This window comes from Octopus sinensis, linkage group LG27 (genome assembly GCF_006345805.1).
Source record: "Octopus sinensis linkage group LG27, ASM634580v1, whole genome shotgun sequence".
Classification (NCBI taxonomy): Eukaryota; Metazoa; Mollusca; class Cephalopoda; order Octopoda; family Octopodidae; genus Octopus; species Octopus sinensis.
The window spans coordinates 4,825,529-4,844,489 of NC_043023.1; the positions used below are offsets into that span (position 1 = coordinate 4,825,529).

The 18,961-nt window shown below is 39.5% G+C and overlaps 1 protein-coding gene across 2 annotated transcripts in view; it reads left to right on the plus strand.

Annotated features, from left to right (window-relative positions):
• LOC115225285 (poly(A)-specific ribonuclease PARN) overlaps window positions 1–18,961 on the plus strand; it is a 67,504-nt gene that overhangs the window by 36,275 nt on the left and 12,268 nt on the right. The window contains exons 11-20 of one of the 2 annotated variants that reach the window (XM_036513931.1): window positions 199–276; window positions 1,519–1,605; window positions 2,928–3,003; window positions 3,869–3,979; window positions 6,773–6,842; window positions 7,667–7,722; window positions 9,537–9,623; window positions 11,335–11,409; window positions 12,531–12,705; window positions 16,658–16,778. In XM_036513931.1, the coding sequence (XP_036369824.1) occupies window positions 199–276; window positions 1,519–1,605; window positions 2,928–3,003; window positions 3,869–3,979; window positions 6,773–6,842; window positions 7,667–7,722; window positions 9,537–9,623; window positions 11,335–11,409; window positions 12,531–12,705; window positions 16,658–16,763 (921 nt within the window). In that variant the 3' untranslated portion in view covers window positions 16,764–16,778. Of the gene's footprint in view, window positions 1–198; window positions 277–1,518; window positions 1,606–2,927; window positions 3,004–3,868; window positions 3,980–6,772; window positions 6,843–7,666; window positions 7,723–9,536; window positions 9,624–11,334; window positions 11,410–12,530; window positions 12,706–16,657; window positions 16,779–18,961 lie in introns of those variants that run through there. The other variant, XM_029796223.2, reaches the window with a different exon arrangement.

Genomic DNA, 18,961 nt, shown 5'->3' on the forward strand with positions numbered 1-18,961 from the left:
AGAACAATCTTCAGCTGTGCAAAGGCATAGAATTTAATTAAATTAGAACAGATGGACACATTAGTATAATTATACCTACAATCTCCAAGATGTTAGCTGACAATTAAGGGGGCCAGCCACTAACAGACCATTGATAATGAAACTACTACCACACATACAACTACCCATGCTACATCTCTCACTTTCTTTCTCACGCAGGGCACTGTCGTTGTTGGACACAACATGTTACTGGACATCATTCATATTCTACACCAATTCCATTCTCCTCTGCCACAGGTCAGTATCATTGTTTTTTCTTTCATCACTTTGTGGCCATGCTGGAGCACCGCCTTTAGTCGAGCAAATTGACCCCAAGACTTATTCTTTGTAAGCCTAGTGCTTATTCTATCGGTGTCTTTTGCTGAACCGCAAAATTACGGGGATGTAAACACACCAGCGATATTGGGTGGGGACAAACATATACACACACATTCATATATGTACATATATACATCGGGCTTCTTTCAGTTTCCGTCTACCAAATCCACTCACAAAGCTTTGGTCGGCCCGAGGCTATAGTAGAAGAAACTTGCCCAAGGTGCCATGCAGTGGGACTGAACCCGGAACCATGTGGTTTGTAAGCAAGCTACTTACCACACAGCCACTTGATCACATGTTTCCTTTATTCAAAACATTTTAAAATAATCATTTCCTTCCTCATGTTTTTTCCCAGTATAGCTGAGTTAACATTTAGCAGACAGAAATATCAGCTCATCTAGTGGTAGAGAAGAGTGACAAGGATGCATTGTAACTTCTCTGGTAACAGTCTTATGAACAGAACTTTTTAAGCTTATCTCTACAGATTTTCTATAGAAATTGTTGCCAGCACTGATTTGTTATGACGTTTCATATCCAAATATGTCTAATGTAAACAATAAAAAAATAGGTAATCAGTGTATATACACATTTCAGGAGTTCTTACTCTTTCTTCAGTACCACATCCAACACATTACTCATCCATGTAAAGGGTAAAGACGCCCCCCCTCCTTTAGTTATGAATGATGATGGGATTGCATCTTGGAAGTTACCCTCCAAGGCATAAGTCCAGGCAATGTTGTTTATGGAAGACCAGCAGTCACTCATGCATACCAGCTTCCTCTTTCCACACCACCAATGGCATCCAAGGGAAAGGTAAAGGTTGATACAGCTTGGCACCAGTGATGTCGCAACTCATTTCTACAATTGAGTGAACTGGAGCAATGTGAAATAAAGTGTCTTGCTCAAGAATACAACACACAGCCCAGTCGGGGAATCAAACTCACTACCTCATAATTGCGATCCTGGTGCTCTAACCACTGAGCCATGTACCTTCTTGTACTCATTGCTAAGTTTAGTGGTGCAACATTATTGGATAGAGAGGTTTTACATCTTAAACACATTCCTGGCAGCTGGGCAGAAATAGAATTAATTCTGTAACAAATACCCTTGATAGAACACACACACACCTGCATCTCTAACCCCTTTTTCTCTCTCTTACAGGAATATGAAGAGTTTAAGGGTTTCTTACATTCGCAGTTTCCCAACTTGATCGACACAAAACTCATGGCAAGCACCAGTCCATTCAGAGTGAGTATTTGGTGTGTGTGATGGTTTATGTAGAAGATTGCATGTTATGTAAAATGTATAATGATGAATTGTGGTGTACAGAGAGAACTGTATGCAGTATGTATAATATGATATTGTATGACAGAGTATATAGTGGATTGTGGAAGGTGTGTGATGGTGTGTGGAAGTGTATATAGAGGTGAGTTTTTTTTAACAAGCTCACTGGTTAAGTGGGGATAAACATTATCTCTTGATATTAACATTGTCTCTCATCATCATTATCATCCGCTTTCTATGCTAGCATGGGTTGGATGATTTTGACTGAGGACTGGCGAACCAGATGGCTGCACCAGGCTCCAATCTTGATTTGGCAGAGTTTCTACAGCTGGATGCCCTTCTTAACGCCAACCACTCCGAGAGTGTAGTGGATGCTTTTACGTGCCACCAGCACGAGGGCCAGTCAGGTGGTACTGGCAACGTTCACGGAAAATCATGTTTTTTTTACGTGTCACCGGCATAAGTGCCAGTAAGGCAACACTGGTAACAATCATGCTCGAATGGTGCTTTTTATGTGCCGTTGCTAATAAATATATTTTAACAATCTCACTGACTAATCAGGACACCAAGCACATGTTCAGGCACTGTTTGTCTATTTATCACTGGCAAGGAGAAGCGAGGAATCACTGCTATCTTTAGCAGTCGAGCATCCATCATTGACAAGATCAAGGATGGACCAAATCATGTGGTCTCAGCAGATGGCAGGAATTAATCTCCCTACCAACAATATAAACAAGAGTACATTTTACACCAAAAGACCAATATGAGAATTTCTCTCATGGTATCTGCTGTAATAGACGGCAAGCTGGCAGAAACGTTAGCACACTGGGCGAAATGCTTTGTGGTATTTCGTCCGCCACTGCATTCTGAGTTCGAATTCCACCGAGGTCGACTTTGCCTTTCATCCTTTCGGGGTTGATAAATTAAGTACCAGTTACGCACTGGGGTCGATATAATCTACTTAATCCGTTTTTCTATCCTTGTTTGTCCTCTCTGTGTTTAGCCCCTTGTGGGTAATAAAGAAATAGGTATCTGCTGTAGTATAGTTTGTTCTGACAGCGCGTCCACGTTTAAGTGGTCAAAAATAGAGGAGAATATATCACTTCCCTCTTGAAGATCTCTGAAAACCTCTGAAGCATTAATAAGTTCTATCTTTTGACGCGGAGAAGGAATGATATCATTTTGCGGTGGAAAGTGTTAATTAGTCTATGATTTGATGCCTAAAGCCCCATTTCTCACCTGCTGCACCTCTCATTCTTTCTTTGTCTTTTGCCTGTTGTATCCAGGAGTTAGTCTCTAGCAGTTCTCTGGGTGACTTGCTCAACATTCTACAGACGAAACCCTTCAAAACTGTGGACTATTGTAAGTATTCACCATTCACTATTGTAATCTTCATTGCAATCATCATCATCATCATCATTAATAATTGCCATTGCCATCATTATCATCACTTCACGGCATTTTGTTCATCTTTATGTTCTGAGTTCAAATTCTACTGAGGTTGACTTTGCCTTTCATTCTTGCAGGGTTGATAAAATAAGTACCAGTTAAGTAGGGGGGGGGGGTCGATGTTATTGATAAACTCCATTCCTCAAAATTCAGGCCTTGTGCCTATAGCGGAAAGGATTATTATTATTATTATTATTTAGCTAATATATTTAGTAACCTTTTTACTCTTTTACTTGTTTCAGTCATTTGACTGTGGCCATGCTGGAGCACTGCCTTTAGTCGAGCAAATTGACCCCAGGACTTATTCTTTGTAAGCCTAGTACTTATTCTATCGGTCTCTTTTGCCGAACCACTAAGTTGCGGGGACATAAACGCACCAGCATCGGTTGTCAAGTGATGTTGGGGGGACAAACACACACACACATACATACATATACGACAGGCTTCTTTCAGTTTCCATCTACCAAATCCACTCACAAGGCTTTGGTCGGCCTGAGGCCTTAGTAGAAGACACTTGCCCAAGGTGCCATGCAGTGGGAGTGAACCCGGAACCATGTGGTTGGTAAGCAAGCTACTTACCGCACAGCCACTCCTACACTTTAAGAAACAAAATACATCTTTAAGTACACAACTACCACCTCTCATGCTCATGTACAGCCACATACTTCAACATAAACTGACTTGCAAGTATACATTGGCACACACACACATTTACAAACATTTACAAACATATGCACTTAGTTGCCCTGACCTTTGCTGACCTCTCCTCTATTTTCAGCCATACCAGAAGACTTCCCAAAATACGATTTGGAAAACCAACAACTTCATGAGGCTGGCTATGATGCCTTCATCACCGGGCTATGTTTCATAGGAATGGCAAACTACCTGGGTAAGTGTATGTGTCTGTGTGTGTGCACCACCCCTGGGTAAATGTGTCTGTGTGCATGTATCTCACTCTCTGTAATCCTGGGTAGCTTCAATAACACTTCATCTTGGGTCTATTGTTGTCTTGTTTAACCCCAGGTCAACTCTGCTGAAGTAATCCTAAGATCAAAGGTATTCTAACCATGCCCATCCTATCTCTTAATCTTTCAGTAACTACAGTGTATCATTTGTGATTGTAAGGTGTGATTTGAGGGAAATGTGACTGCTATTTCTAGCATTGCAACCCTGTCTATCTCATGTTTTCTGTATATGAGGAACCACTTTAGACAATGTGCCCGTTTCCTTTAAGAGAGAAGGATGTGATTTGAGGGAGACTTTACTTTTATTTCTAGCATTACAACCCTGTCTACCTCATGTTTACTGTATATGCGGAACCACTTTAGACAATGTGCCCGTTTCCTTTAAGAGAGAAGGATGTGATTTGAGGAAAATTTTACTGCTATTTCTAGCATTTCAATGCAATGCTGTTAGACAGACAGAGAGTGATAACTTAATAACTGTTCGCCTTCTTCTATTGTTTTCCCTCTCACTACTTCCCCATTTCTGTCTCTTCCCACCCCTCACAAGAAACAAAATCTTATGTACATTACAGTATATTATAGTAGACATATTAATTAAATATTTAATCACTTAAAACCAACATTATATTATTAATTACAATCATGAGGTTGTAAGTTCAATTCCCAGACTGGGCTGTGTGTTGTGTTCTTGAGCAGGACATTTGATTTCATGCTGCTCCAATTCATTCAGCTGAAGAAATGAGTTGTGACGTCACTGGTGCCAAGCTGTATCATCCCCTTTGCCTTTCCCCTTGGATAACATGGGTAGCGTGGAGAGAAGGGAGGCTGGTATGCATGGACGAGTGCTGGTCTTCCACAAACAACCTTGCCCAGACTTATGCCTCGCAGGGGAATTTTCTTGGTGCAATTCCATGGTCATTCATTCTCCCTCTCTTCCATTCTCCCTCTGAGGGTTTTAGGGGCTCATAGTGATGTCACTAGTGCTGGTACTACAATAACATGTACCTAGTACACTCTGTAAAGTGGTTGATGAAGCCATCTAGACTCATGATGACTCTTCAACTTTTAAACCAGCCAAATCCAGCCAAAATAATCTGTTTTATCTTCAAACTGGCCAGATCTGGCCTCTCACACTTACCTGACAATATTATTCTAAAAAGGAACAAACGCATTGAAAAACTCAAAGCTACAAGGTAAAGCATGACTAATTTAAATCAACAGGAATAATAAGCACTACATTTGACTGAGAAGTTTGAATGCTAATTGGTTAATCTTATTGAGAACAAGGAAACTGCACTTCTACTATTGTTATGAGACAGTATTGCCCCACGGTTAGGAAAGCCATCTAACCATGTCAAAAGGAAGACAACCGAGATGTGGTCCCCCAAGCCATGTGGAGAACCACATCTTCAAATAAGAACTGACTCAGACTGTAATAAACCCAGTGGTTTTCAGTCAGGGTCTGTAGGGGTCCTTATAAAATTTTGTTGTTAAATTGGTTGTGTTTCTACAATAAACAAAATATATTAATGATTTTTTTATGCAGATTTTAATAATATTAATCATAAAAATATGATAGAATTTTTTAAACATTGAATAGCTATGAGGTTCCACCCAAATAAAATATATATCAAAGGGGTCCATAGGCAAAAGGTGATTGAGAACTACTGATCCAACATGGGAAACAAATGTAAAATAGTGATGAGGACATATAATCAACAGTAATTATGTATTATTAATTTAGCTGATACATACCCAGAGGTGTTCAGACCAATCCTTCTGGTTGTATAAAGCACCAATGGCACAGGTGCCATGTAATAGCACCCATGTGACAACATGTAAAGGCGCATGTGCAGTGATGCATAAAAGCACCTGTGTGGCAACATGTAAGAGTACTCATGTGGCGACACGTAAGAGTGTCCATGCAGTGCCATGCAAAAGCACCACCCAGCACACTTTGTAAAGTGTTGGTGTTAGGAAGGGCATCCAGCCGTAGAAACCATGCCAAATCAGGCAGGAGTCTGGTACAGCACCATCCCCCATCTTGCCAGCTCTGGTCACACTGTCCAACCCATGCCAGCATGGACAATGGACGTTAAATGATGATGATGATGATGATGATAATTTCTTTAGTGAAAACAGAAAATGCAGGAAGACCATTGAAATCATCATCTGTCTATTTTCCATACTGTCATGGGTTGGACATTTCAACCAGAGCTGGTAAGACCAGGGGCCGCTTCAGGCTCCATTGTTTGTTCTGGCATGTTTTCTACAGCTGGATGCCCTTCCTAATGCCAACCACTCCATAGAGTGTACTGGGTGCTTTTAATATGACACCAGCACCAGTGCTTTCTATGTGGCACCAGTGCCATTATCAGTTCTGCTGTGGTAGACAGGTCCTCTTGAATACGGCAATGTGCCAGATATCTCTGTCCTTAGTCATCTCCTTCATAAAGTCAGTGTCTTGAGATGGGCCTTCAATACTTCATCCCATGTCTTCCTGGGTCTCCTTCTCCCACAAGTTCCATCCACTTTAAGTGATCGATACTTCTCAATCTAAATCTGATTTCTCACCACTGGATTCTCCAAAATTGCTTCCATAGAATTCTGAAATTTCCTTGAGGTGGTGCAAGGAGAATTCCCCACACCTACCTTCCAATTAAGAATTGAGGATAAAAGTATGTAAATCTCAACTGTCTGTGTCCTCTTTTCACCAGATAAACTCAGCAGTACAAAATATCCCCTCTTCTCACCACTGTCACCTTTGTTGGAGCCATTCAAAAACAAGTAAGTACCGTGTTTATCCATTCTCTGTCTGTCTGTCTTAGCTCTTCCTGTCTTAACCATTGTCACCATCTTTTCTCTCTTTCCATCTCTCTCTCCAAAATATTCAGATTTTGTTTTCTTTTAGCAATAGTATACAACCATCACCATCACTAGACAGCACCAACAAAATAAGGGGATTTCTACACAGTTGTTTGGCCTGCTAAATAAGCAGCCAAGTCTCCAAATTATAACCCTTTTCTCCTTCTGTGGGCCCTCAAATTTTGATGGAATTATTAAGGTTTGACATCTCACTACTGGACTCCATAACTACCAGTCAAATACTGAGATTAAGTTAAGCCTATAAAACACCCCCAGATGTGAATACAAGACCAGCTTTGCCTTCCGTCTTTCTGGGGCTAATGAAATAAAGTACCTGTCAAATATGGGAGTAGATTACTATTCTTTTACTTGTTTCAGTCATTTGACTGCAGCCATGCTAGGGCACTGCCTTAACCCCTTCGTTACAAACCTGGCTGAAACCGGCTCTGGATCTGAGTATAAATGTCTTGTTTTTATATAAGTTTTGAATTAAAATCTTCCACCAAACTTTAGTCACAATTCATGTTCCTAAAACTAGCTGAATGATAACTAAGTTATTTTACTGAATTCTTTGTCATACTTAAAGTAATTGAAAAAAACAGTAACGAATAAATACAGTAACGAAAGGGTTAAAAGGTTTTTAGTTGAAGAAATTGACTTAAGGATTTATTCTTTCTAAGCTTAGTACTACAAATGTCACTACTACCACCACTAACACACCAACACCTTTTTCTCTACGTTTCTAGGTTGTTCATGAGCCGTGTACAAGACATTCCATACGTCAATGTTACAGGAAATGACAGTAAGTGACCTTTTGCTTTTTTTTTTGTCTCCACATTTCACCTTTCCTATATCTGAGGTCCCTTGCTTGTAGCAGTTTGACTGGTGACCTTCTCCAGCTCTGTGTCTTGCTCTCATTTGTTGCTTACTCTAAACATCTTTGTGACATTTAGCTTCTACTGGTCATTTTTGTCCATTTATATGTCATCATGATTCCTTTCCAACATAGATCCCTCTTACTTGCCTTTCTCACCTTTGTCAGGTTTACCTTTTGACCTACAGATTTTAAAAATAATTTTTTGTAACTAAACACTTTCAAACTTCGGACACTGGTAGAATGTGTCACATAAAACATCTTTTACTCTTAGCATTTTTGAGAAAAGCTTATATTTAGGAAATTATTTCATGTTAAAGTTGTCGTATTTCTGTAATTTCAACCAATCAATGATGTGTATTCAGCTGAATAAAATTACTGCCGTTGTTTGTCAACAATAACTATCAGCGGTGTATTTTTCGTTTGTCACTGTTATTTATGACAACCCTAACCCTAAAACCTTAACCCTAAAAACTTAAAGCTAAAAACCAGTAGAAATGCACGAACGATGTCATAAATAACAGTGACAAACAAAATATTCACCACCGATAGTTGTTGTTGGCAAACAACAGCAGTAATTTTATTCAGCTGAATACATGTCATTGATTGGTTGAAATTACCGAAATACGACAACTTTAACAAAAATAACTTCGTAAATATAAACTTTTCTCAAAAATGCTGAGAGTAAAACATGTTTTATATGACATGTTCTACCAGTGTCCGAAGTTTGAAAGTGTTTAGTTCCAAAAATTATCTTTTAAATCTGTCAGTCAAAGGTAAAGATCCGTTTAACATCCTGAGATCAACCTTCACCATTTCCGTCCAAGCATTTCTTAGTCCTCTCCCACATGAATCCTTATACATGAATGTCATCCTACCTTGTGAGTGAATTTGATAGACAGAAAGTGTGTGGAGGGCTGTCAGATATAATCTTTATCTGTTTCAATCATTTGACAGTGGCCATGCTAGGGCACTGCCGCAAAGAATTTTAGTCAAATGAATCATCAACTCCAGTAATTAGTTTTTTAATCCTGGCAATTATTCTGTCGTCCCTTTTGCTGAACCGCAAAGTTATGGGGACATAAACACACTAACACCAGTTGTCAAGCAGTGGTGTGGGACAAATACGCACACAAAGACACACGCGCACATATATATATGTATATACACAAACATATGTACTCTTTCAGTTTCCATCTACCAAATTCACTCACAAGGCTATAGTAGAAGACTCTAGCCTAAGGTGCTACACAGTGGGACTGAACCCAGAACCATGTGGTTGGGAAGCAAGCTTCTTACCACACAGCTACACCTGCACTTGTGTGTGCATATATATATATATATATATATATATATATATATATATATGTATGTATGTATATATATATCACTGTAACTGACCACGCTATCAGATGTTACTACACATCGCTGGTCACAATGTGCTTCACATTACTGGTACTTTAAACTCTTTGGTTGCATATTTGTGTGAATAAAATCGTTTTTCTTTAGAATAGAAAAAAGTCTATCTTTATTTCTTCTTTTGCTGGTGTCTCAAATTTAGGTTAAATCAGTGTTTGCCAAATGGGAGGCCTATGGGACGGTCGGACAAGTTGTTTTGAGAAAATCTGGTTTAAACTTTTGACAACTCATCACCGTCCATTGGACGTGGGGGAGGCGTTTTGCTCGTTACATATATAACCTTAGCTTTTTACATGCATTCATACGTGTCTATTTCACTGCAGTACAACCCACCAGAGACCATATCTTTCATGTGACCTTCCCTAAAGAATGGAAAGCAGCAGATCTCTACCAGCTTTTTATGCCTTTTGGTGAGTTATCATTAACATCTCTCCTTTTCTCTCTCTCTCTCTCTCTCTCTGTACACACACACTTAGATACATAGATATATTTGTTTAAATAGGGAACAGTTTGCTTATGATCTTGTTATATTAAAGATACAACTATATTCAAGTTTGATTATTTTCATTAATGATTTTTCATATTTACTAATTAGTCTTTTATGTTTATTTCTGGACCTTCATATTCCTAAATGCAGAAACCCATTAATATTTCAAGACCTTAAGTTGATGAGCTGGCAGAATCATTAGCATACTGGGCAAAATACTTAGCGGTATTTCGTCTGCCGTTACATTCTGAGTTGAAATTCCACCAGGATCGACTTTACCTTTCATCCTTTCAGGGACGATAAATTAAGTACCAGTTACGCACTGGGGTCGATATAATTGACTTAATCCTTTTGTCTGTCCTTGTTCATCCCCTCTGTGTTTAGCCCCTTGTGGGCAATAAAGAAATAAGAAATGTTAGCACACCAGGCGAAATGCTTAGCGGCATTTTGTCCATCTTTACATTCTGAGTTGAAATGTCGTCGAGGTTGATTTTGCCTTTCATCTTTTCAGGGTAGATAGAATAAGTACCATCGGAGCAGTGGGGTCAGTGTAATTGACTTAACCGTTTCCCCATAATTGCTGGCCTTGTGCCAGTATTTCGTGACTATCTCATCTCATCATCAGAATGAAGTGATGATGATAAGGGTTTAAACGCAGTGAGGCTCACCAGGGGCAGTGTCCATGGTTGTGTAATCAGCTGATGATAGATTCATTATGACTCCAGCTCCCAATTTAAATTCATAATAATGGAATTGGATGGTGGCAGTCATGGGAATCTGCAAAAGCAGCATGGCGGATTGTGAAGGGGGCAGCGGAAGAGCTCAACTGAGCCAATGGTGCTTCTAACATTGATGCTGAATGGAGGAATCCAAGAAGATCAATGGTCAGGATCACCAAGCTCTATCAAGAGAGTAAATGCAATGTATTGATGGTGGTGATATCCATGGTTGTGTCGACTAATGAAAGATTCACTCAAGCTCCCAATTCAAATCCTTAATAATGGAATTGGATGGCGACAGAGAATCATGGGAATCTGCAAAAGCAGCAAAAAAGAAAAGAAAATAGAATAGGGGTTAAATGAAAATATAATATTTCATCATCATCATCATTGTTCCACCGTGGTCGAGACAATGGAATTTACTATGTTACGCCAGTCTTCACGGTCCATCATAGCATTACGGAGGTCCTGTTGCTGGATGCCTGTATCCCTGGAGATTACATCAGGGTAGGAGAGTGTGTGCCCTCTGGTATCACGAGCAGATGGCTTCCAGCAAACTAGACTCTTCTACCTTTCACAAGAGATGATACAGGTGGTAATTTCCCATATATTTGTACTTTGGTTGGATGACACTTCCACAAGAGATTTTAATATTTACTAACATCTTGTTCTTAGAAATAAAATTTCTTCTACCAGTCCCTCTTTCATAGAATCCATTTCCTTATTTTCAATGCAGAAAACAGTGAAATCTCTATTTGTGACATTGGAAACTTACAATGGTTTCATATTACGATTTACATTTATTCAGTTGATTCACTTTTACCAACTTCAACTGCCCTTCCAGTAACAGTATAGCTGTAGTTACTAGAGAGATATTGTGTAACCATTTCATTTCCTTTTTTTTTCCCATGGCAGGTAATGTGCAATTATCCTGGATCAATGACACGTCAGCCTATGTTGCCCTCCATAACAAAGACAATGCAGGAATGGGTAAGTCTTCGGCATTTTCTTGTTCCACTTGAAAATGAGTTGAAAGAGGGAAGTGCAGTCCTTTGTAAATTTATTCTTTTACTTGTTTCAGTCATTAAACTGCAGCCATGCTGGAGCAATGCCTTGAAGGGTTTTAGTCAAACAAATCAACCCCAGGGCTTATTTTTCTAAAGCTTAGTACTTATTCTATCAGTCATTTTTGCTGAACTGCTAAGTATATTGTCAGCCACCAAGGAACATGCTCAGCTGGTTAAAGTCAAACTACTAACAAGAAAATCTGTGGTATTGAGCAGAATATTTGCTGTAGAGAAAACATGTGCATGATAGCACTTCCAATCAGTTAAGATCAGAGGCCATGAAAGCTACTGCCTGGTACTACATCAAGGAATTTTTATTATTATTATTATTATTAAGAAGCAGAAGAAAGTGGTGGTGAGCTGGTAAAATCATTAGAATGCCAGCAAAAAAATGCTTTGTGGGATTTCTTTTGGTTTCACATTCTGAGTTCAAATTCCACTGATATCAACTTTGTCTTTCATCCTTTCAGATTCAATAAACTAAATGTGAATTAAACACCAGGCTTGATGTGATTGACCCTCTAAAATGTCAGGCTTTTGCCTAGATAGAAAAGATTGTTATTATTACTTATATTATAAAAGTGGTGAGATGGCATAACCGTTGGCAGGCGCGGTAAAATGCTTGGCAGCATTTCGTCCATCTTTACATTCTGAGTTCAAATTCTGCCAGGCTTTTACTCTTTCTTTGCTTTTACTCTTTCAGGGTCAATAATTAAGTACCAGCTGAGTACTGGGGTCAATGTTATCAACTAGTTCCCTCCTTACAAATTTCAGGCCTTTGTACCTTAAGTAGAAAGGATTATTATTATTATTATTATTAATGTGGTGAACTGGCAGAATCATTAGCACGCCTGACGAAATACAGCATTTTGCCTCTCTTCTTGTTCCGAGTTCAAATGCCACCAAGGTCAACTTTGCTTCTCATTGTTTTGGGGTCAATGAAATAAGTACCAGTTGAGTAATCAATTATCCCCCTCTTTCAAATTTCAGGCCTTGTGCCTATAGTAGAAAGGATTATTATTATTGTTATTTTATTCCCAACAGTCTTGAAGACACTCACCCAAGCCGAAACCTACCGCGTGATCTCATACAAAGAATCGAAGCGCAAGAAGATCGCCATCTCTGAGCCGCAACCACGCAAAAAGCGTCCCATCATCCTTGACGATGAAACAAACGGTGGCAACAATTTCACCAAAAAATTCAAGACACTCAACGTTGAGTAAGTTAACACTGGTTTCAACTAGATTCACACGGAATGGAATTTTGTCTTTACACCTGTTTCGTGTCTATTATTGGACTGTACCCATGTTGGCAGTCATGTGATTTGTTGTGTTCCATAATTTTTTTTACATGTATAAATAACCATGTGGTTAAAAAGTTCACTTCTTAATCATGAGGATTCAGGTTCATTCCCTATGCGTTGCACTTTCAGCAAGTGATTTCTTCTGTGGCCTGGAGCTGACCAATACCTCACTTTCTTGCACATTAAGTGTTTGATCCAGTACTCCGTCACTCCTGTCTTTATCTCCTTCCTAACTATTCTCATCCCTATATGATATGTGGTGGCCATAAAAAGACTCCTGTGCTTCTCCTTCTATCAGACTTTTCATCTATTCCTACTAAAACAAGTAAAGCCGTTATATCTAAACTTGAACAAAAAAGAAATCCTTCACTGTTTCTAAAAGAAATATGTTACCTTTATTAAACAGTGTAAAAGTAACTTTAAATACACCTTCTATTCCTCTCAAAAATGCTGGCAAAGAGGATGAATGGCTTTGATAGCAGAGCCCGGGAGACCATCAAGAACATCAGATGGTATCATCATGTTTCAAGCAGCATCCTACTTCATAGCTTTCTGTTGCATGCACTGGTGTGGACATGTCCTCTATCTCCCATTAGATCACCCTTCTGGGGCTTTAGTCTCATTCGATACAGCAGCTGCAAGCTGGATGAGGTCCCATGGTAGGCCATGCACCAGATGACTGGATGGGATTGGGGAAGATCTCCAGCGGCTCAACGTCACCTTGGAGGAAGCAGAGGGGCTGGCATGGGACTGCCAAGGATGGGGAGCTCTGGTGGATCTGGTCAGCTCTATGCATGAGGATATCTCTGGGACCACTAACCTGGGATGACCCCAGCCCCATTAAGCAAGAGCATGAAGCAAACAAGCGTATATACATAGTGTAGAGAAATTATACACCTGCATGTTCCTTACTGCTTTAGTTATTTGCAGCTTGCTTAAAAATTCATTACTAGACTTTACACTCCAAAATACCCGAATTGCAAAAAAGTCTTTTGCAATACCTTATAAAAGATGGCTTAATAACATTTAATGCAGCATTTAGTGATACAGACAGCTGTTTTGGTACACTCTCTGCTACCTGCAACAAATCTACTCTTGAATATATATAGGGAACGTGGGTACACACATTAAAAAATTATAATGTTTTTGTTTATCAAATGCATTTCGTTTTCAGAATTTAATACACTCTACAGACAAAATTATATATTTGTATGAATGTTTATTTTCAAACTGATTACCATTGTGGTGCAGACACTATTGATAATGTGAAACAATGGAATCACAAACATCAATAAACATTTTGTTTGGTATTTGTGTGCATTCTTATTCAGTCGCTGCCCTTAGATCATCAGTGTCTATAGAAACCCCATTAAAGAAAGTCTAGTGGAGCAAAGTCCAGTTAACCCAGGTTATTCTACTGAACCTCTTCATCAAATTCACCTGTTTGGCAAAATGTCATCAAGATGGTCACTAACATTATTATGGTAGTGATAGAGGTGCCTCATCTTACTGAAAATAAAACTCCATATCTTCCAGGTCTTCTTAAAAGCTTGGTAAAACAGATTGTAGCAGCAAGTTCAAGTAAATGGAACCAGTCACAGTGCTGTCATACTGTCTTTCTCATGATAAGCCATGCCATACTGTAATGTCGAATAAGAGTAAACCCCTGGTAGGATGATCTCGCAGCAGACAGAAGATGCCTGCACCAGCAGATGGTGGGCAGCTGTGAGGTGGGAAGTTGAGGGCTGATGCATGTGAGCATGCTTTTCTTTGTGGAAACATAATAGTACCATCTGATGTTCTTGATGGTTCTCAGGGTTCCGTTGGTGAGACTGTTGATCCTCTTTATCAGGGTCTTTGTGAAGGGTAGAAGAAGGTATATAAGAAGTTACTATTATACTATTTAATGAGGGTTATAAGTATATTTTCTTCAAAAACAGTGAAGGATTTTTTTCTTGTCCAATGATGTTCGTTTATAATTTACAGATTTTCTCAGATCTGCTGTAGATGCAGTTGTGGCAATTAATTGAGCCATTTAATTTAGACATAGCCTTATCACTCCTGCTGTATGGAGACCTGCATGCCAAAGAATAGGCCTGACCTTTCCTCTGCATGTCATAAGAGGTAACTGAAAGAGGTTGGGGTAGGATTTGCACTCTGGCCTTGTAAAACCCTCTCCAGCAATGACTACCCAAACAGACCCATGGATCATTGCTCAAGTGATGCAAAGGTATCACCCACCAGCAGGAATAGGGAATCACCAACAAATGGTTGATGTAGTGACATGCCATTACAGTGCATGTCCATCCTCCCTATACTGCTACTATTGTTCGTCACTCCGAGCAATCTTAGTTGCAAATTGTACATCTTCTACACATCTTTCCAAATATCACTCACAAAATTCCACTTTGGTCTGGATCATCATCATGGAAAATAGTTAAGGCTGATCCTTCTGGTTGTGTAAAGCCCCCATGGCAGTGTCACATAAAAACATCAGTGTAGCACCATGTAAAAGCACCCAGCATACTCTATAAAGTGGTTGGCTTTAGGAAGGGCATCCAGCCATAGGAGCCATACCAAATCACAAATCAGATTGGAAGCTGTTGTGGCTCCCCAGTCACACTGTCCAACCCATGCCAGCATGGACAATGCATATTAAATGATGATGATATTAACTGTTCTTGGACCCATGTCTTTTCCAATGACAACTCTTCCGATGAACACTTGATTTTGAAATTCCTTTGCAAAGATTTCCTTGAACTCTGGCAATACATTTCTCAAACCCTTTCTTGCTTTTGTGGCACTCATCAGTGTCTGTAGTCTTCCTTAACATTTTTGACCTTCGAACTTTAGGTCTCACCGAGGAAATTACCAGAGACTGAGACCTTTGGAAGTATGCTGTGTGTGGGAAGACCCGGCAGGACAAGTGAGACCATAACCCGTGGCCTCTACCTGGGACATAGCCAGCCCACTTATGCATACCTTTCCTTGTGACACAAACCCTACTTGTGAAGACCTGTTGAGGCAAGTGAAAATCAAAATCGATCAACATCAATGGAAATTGTAGCTGTGGCACGTAAGAGAACCATCCGAACATGGCCGTTGCCAGCGCTGCCCCGACTGGCCTCCGTCCCGGTGGCACGTAAAATGAATCGTCCGATTGTGGCCGTTGCCAGCCTCGTCTGGCCCCCAAAGCACCATCCGATCGTGGCCGTTTGCCAGTCTCGTCTGGCACCTGTGCCGGTGGCACGTAAAAAGCACCCACTACACTGACGGAGTGGTTGGCGTTAGGAAGGGCATCCAGCTGTAGAAACACTGCCAGATCAGACTGGGCCTGGCGCAGCCTTCTGGATTCCCAGACCCCAGTTGAACCGTCCAACCCATGCTAGCATGGAAAACAGACATTAAACGATGATGATGATGATGATTCTGAACATTTTCATTTGCTTCAGACTTACATCCATTTTTGAGTAATGAGTGAATCTGGTTGAAATTCCCTCTGAAACCACCTTTGCATCTTGTCACATTCTCCATTTGAAGGGAGAGTATGATGAGTTATGAACTGAGGAAGCCTAACCCTAACCTCTTCCCCTCCTTCTCTTTCTTGTCCCCCCTCTCCCTGGGTTCAAATCCTACTTAGGTCAAGATTGCCTTTAATGCTTTCAGGGGCCTTAGAATAAAGTACCAATCGAGTACTAGGGATATGATGTCAATGGTATTGACTTTCTCCATCTCAAATTTGTTTGTCTTATGTTTATATTAGAAACAATTTTTGTTACTGTTGTTGTTATTGTCAGAAATTATTATTATTGTTATGTTTGTTTACTTTTTTTTCTTACATATTATTCCTTATTATTTCCTGTTTCAGTGCTGCCCCCTTTATCTCCAGACGTTTCTCCCCCACTATCAAGATAACTGACCCCCACTCAACCATCCACATTCCTCTGTCTAAATTAGTGAATCAAGGTAATTGATATCCATAAAACATACATACATATGCATTGATACATATCTGCATGTGTGATATGTGTGTGTATATGTGTGTGTGTAATAATAGTATTATTAATCTTGAGATTAAACTAAAGAGGAATTTTAAAACACTGCAAAATCAGAATATTAAATGTTTGAAAGATTGGAAACTCAGAATAGTAAAATGCCATAATACCAAATGATGAAAAAACCCTAAAAATCATTTATTTCATTTTAAAAGAGAGAAACAGGGCTTATCAGTGAACCATTTATTCTAGCCTGTGGTGTTGGAGACATTTGGTTGGGCTGGGCTTCGAACTGCGAAGTTCTTGTCATTATTAGTGTCTCACCTAACCAAGGCATTGGGTGATGCCTGTGAGGGTGCTTGACTGTTCTAATGCCTTAGCCTCGCCATTGCCTGTGGTAATGCTACAAGCATGTTGACTTGTTTCAGAAGGTTCTGTTGATCCTTGCTTCAATAGGTTCAGTTGAGCCTTGCTTCAATAGATTCTGTTGAGCCTTGCTTCGATATGTTCAGTTGAGCCTTACTCTAATAGATTCAGTTGAGCCTTACTTCAATATGTTCTGTTGAGCCTTGCTTCGATAGGTTCTGTTGAGCCTTGCTTCGATAGGTTCTGTTGATCCTTGCTTCAATAGGTTCTGTTGAGCCTTGCTTCAATAGGTTTAATTGAGCCATACTTCAATAGATTCTGTTGCACCTTGCTTCGATAGGTTCTGTTGAGCCTTGCTTCAATAGGTTTTGTTGAGCCTTCAATAGGTTCTGTTGAGCCCTGCTTCAATAGATTCAGTTGAGCCTTACTTCAATAGGTTCAGTTGAACCTTGCTTCGATAGGTTCTGTTGAGCCTTGCTTCGATAGGTTCTGTTGAGCCTTACTTTGATAGGTTCTGTTGAACCTTGCTTCGATAGGTTCTGTTGAACCTTGCTTCGATAGGTTCTGTTGAACCTTGCTTCAATAGGTTCTGTTGAACCTTGCTTCGATAGGTTCTGTTGAACCTTGCTTCGATAGGTTCTGTTGAACCTTGCTTCGATAGGTTCTGTTGAACCTTACTTTGATAGGTTCTGTTGAGCCTTGCTTCAGTAGGTTCTGTTGAGCCTTGTTTCAATAAGTTATGTTGAGTCTTGTGTATTCTTCAGTTTTGGATTTGGATTTTAATATGGATTTTGTATATGTGTATCATATTCATGTGTTGTATATGTAATTATCTCTGTTGGTAATAAAAATAATAGGTTTGCTTGAAGAAAAAGAAGAGTTTGTTTGAGAAACATAACGTAAAAGTGAGTTGCTAGGTTATGAGATTGCAAAAACTTCAATGGTTCTTTTATCAAATATTTCCATCCTTTAAATTTTCTCATTTCATTCAATTCCAACATAAACACATTGAATGTAGGTGGTATTATTATTATTGTTTGTAAGGCAATGAACTGGCAGAATCGTTAGCACATTGGGCAAAATTCTGGCCATTTCATTTGTCTTCATGTTCTGAGTTCAAATTCGACTGAGGTCGAGTTTGTCTTTCGTCTTTTCAGGGTCAATAAAATAAAGTACCAGTTGAGTACTGAGATTGATGTAATCAACTTTTCCCCGCCCCTGAAATTGCTGGCTTTGTGCCAAAATTTGAAATCTTTATTATTAGTGTTCTTTTATTCGTTTACTTGCTTCAGTCATTTGACTGCAGCCATACTGGAGCACCACCTTGTAGTTGAAAATATTGATTGCAGGACTTATTTTTTGTAAGCCTAGTACTTCTATCAGTGTCTTATGCTGAACTGCTAAGTTACAGGGATTTAAACACATCAGTTGTCAAGTGATGGTTGAGTGACAAACACAGACACACATGTACAAATAAATACATACATTAATATATATATATATATTAATCAGCCGAAATTACTACGATGATTCGGTTCTTGACTGAAGACTGAGGGTTTCGAATGTCCTGTCCGTGTTTATTGTATCGTCTTCTAAGAGTTATACGTTCTTGTCCATGTTGTATTTTTCTACATACCTTAATATATATATATATATATATATATATATATGCGACAAGCTTCTTTCAGTTTACGTCTACCAAATCTCTTCACACAGCTTTGGTCGGCCTGAGGCAGTAATAGAAAACATTTGCCCAAGTTACTATGCAGTGGGACAGAACCTAGAACCATGTGGTTGGAAAGCAAGCTTCT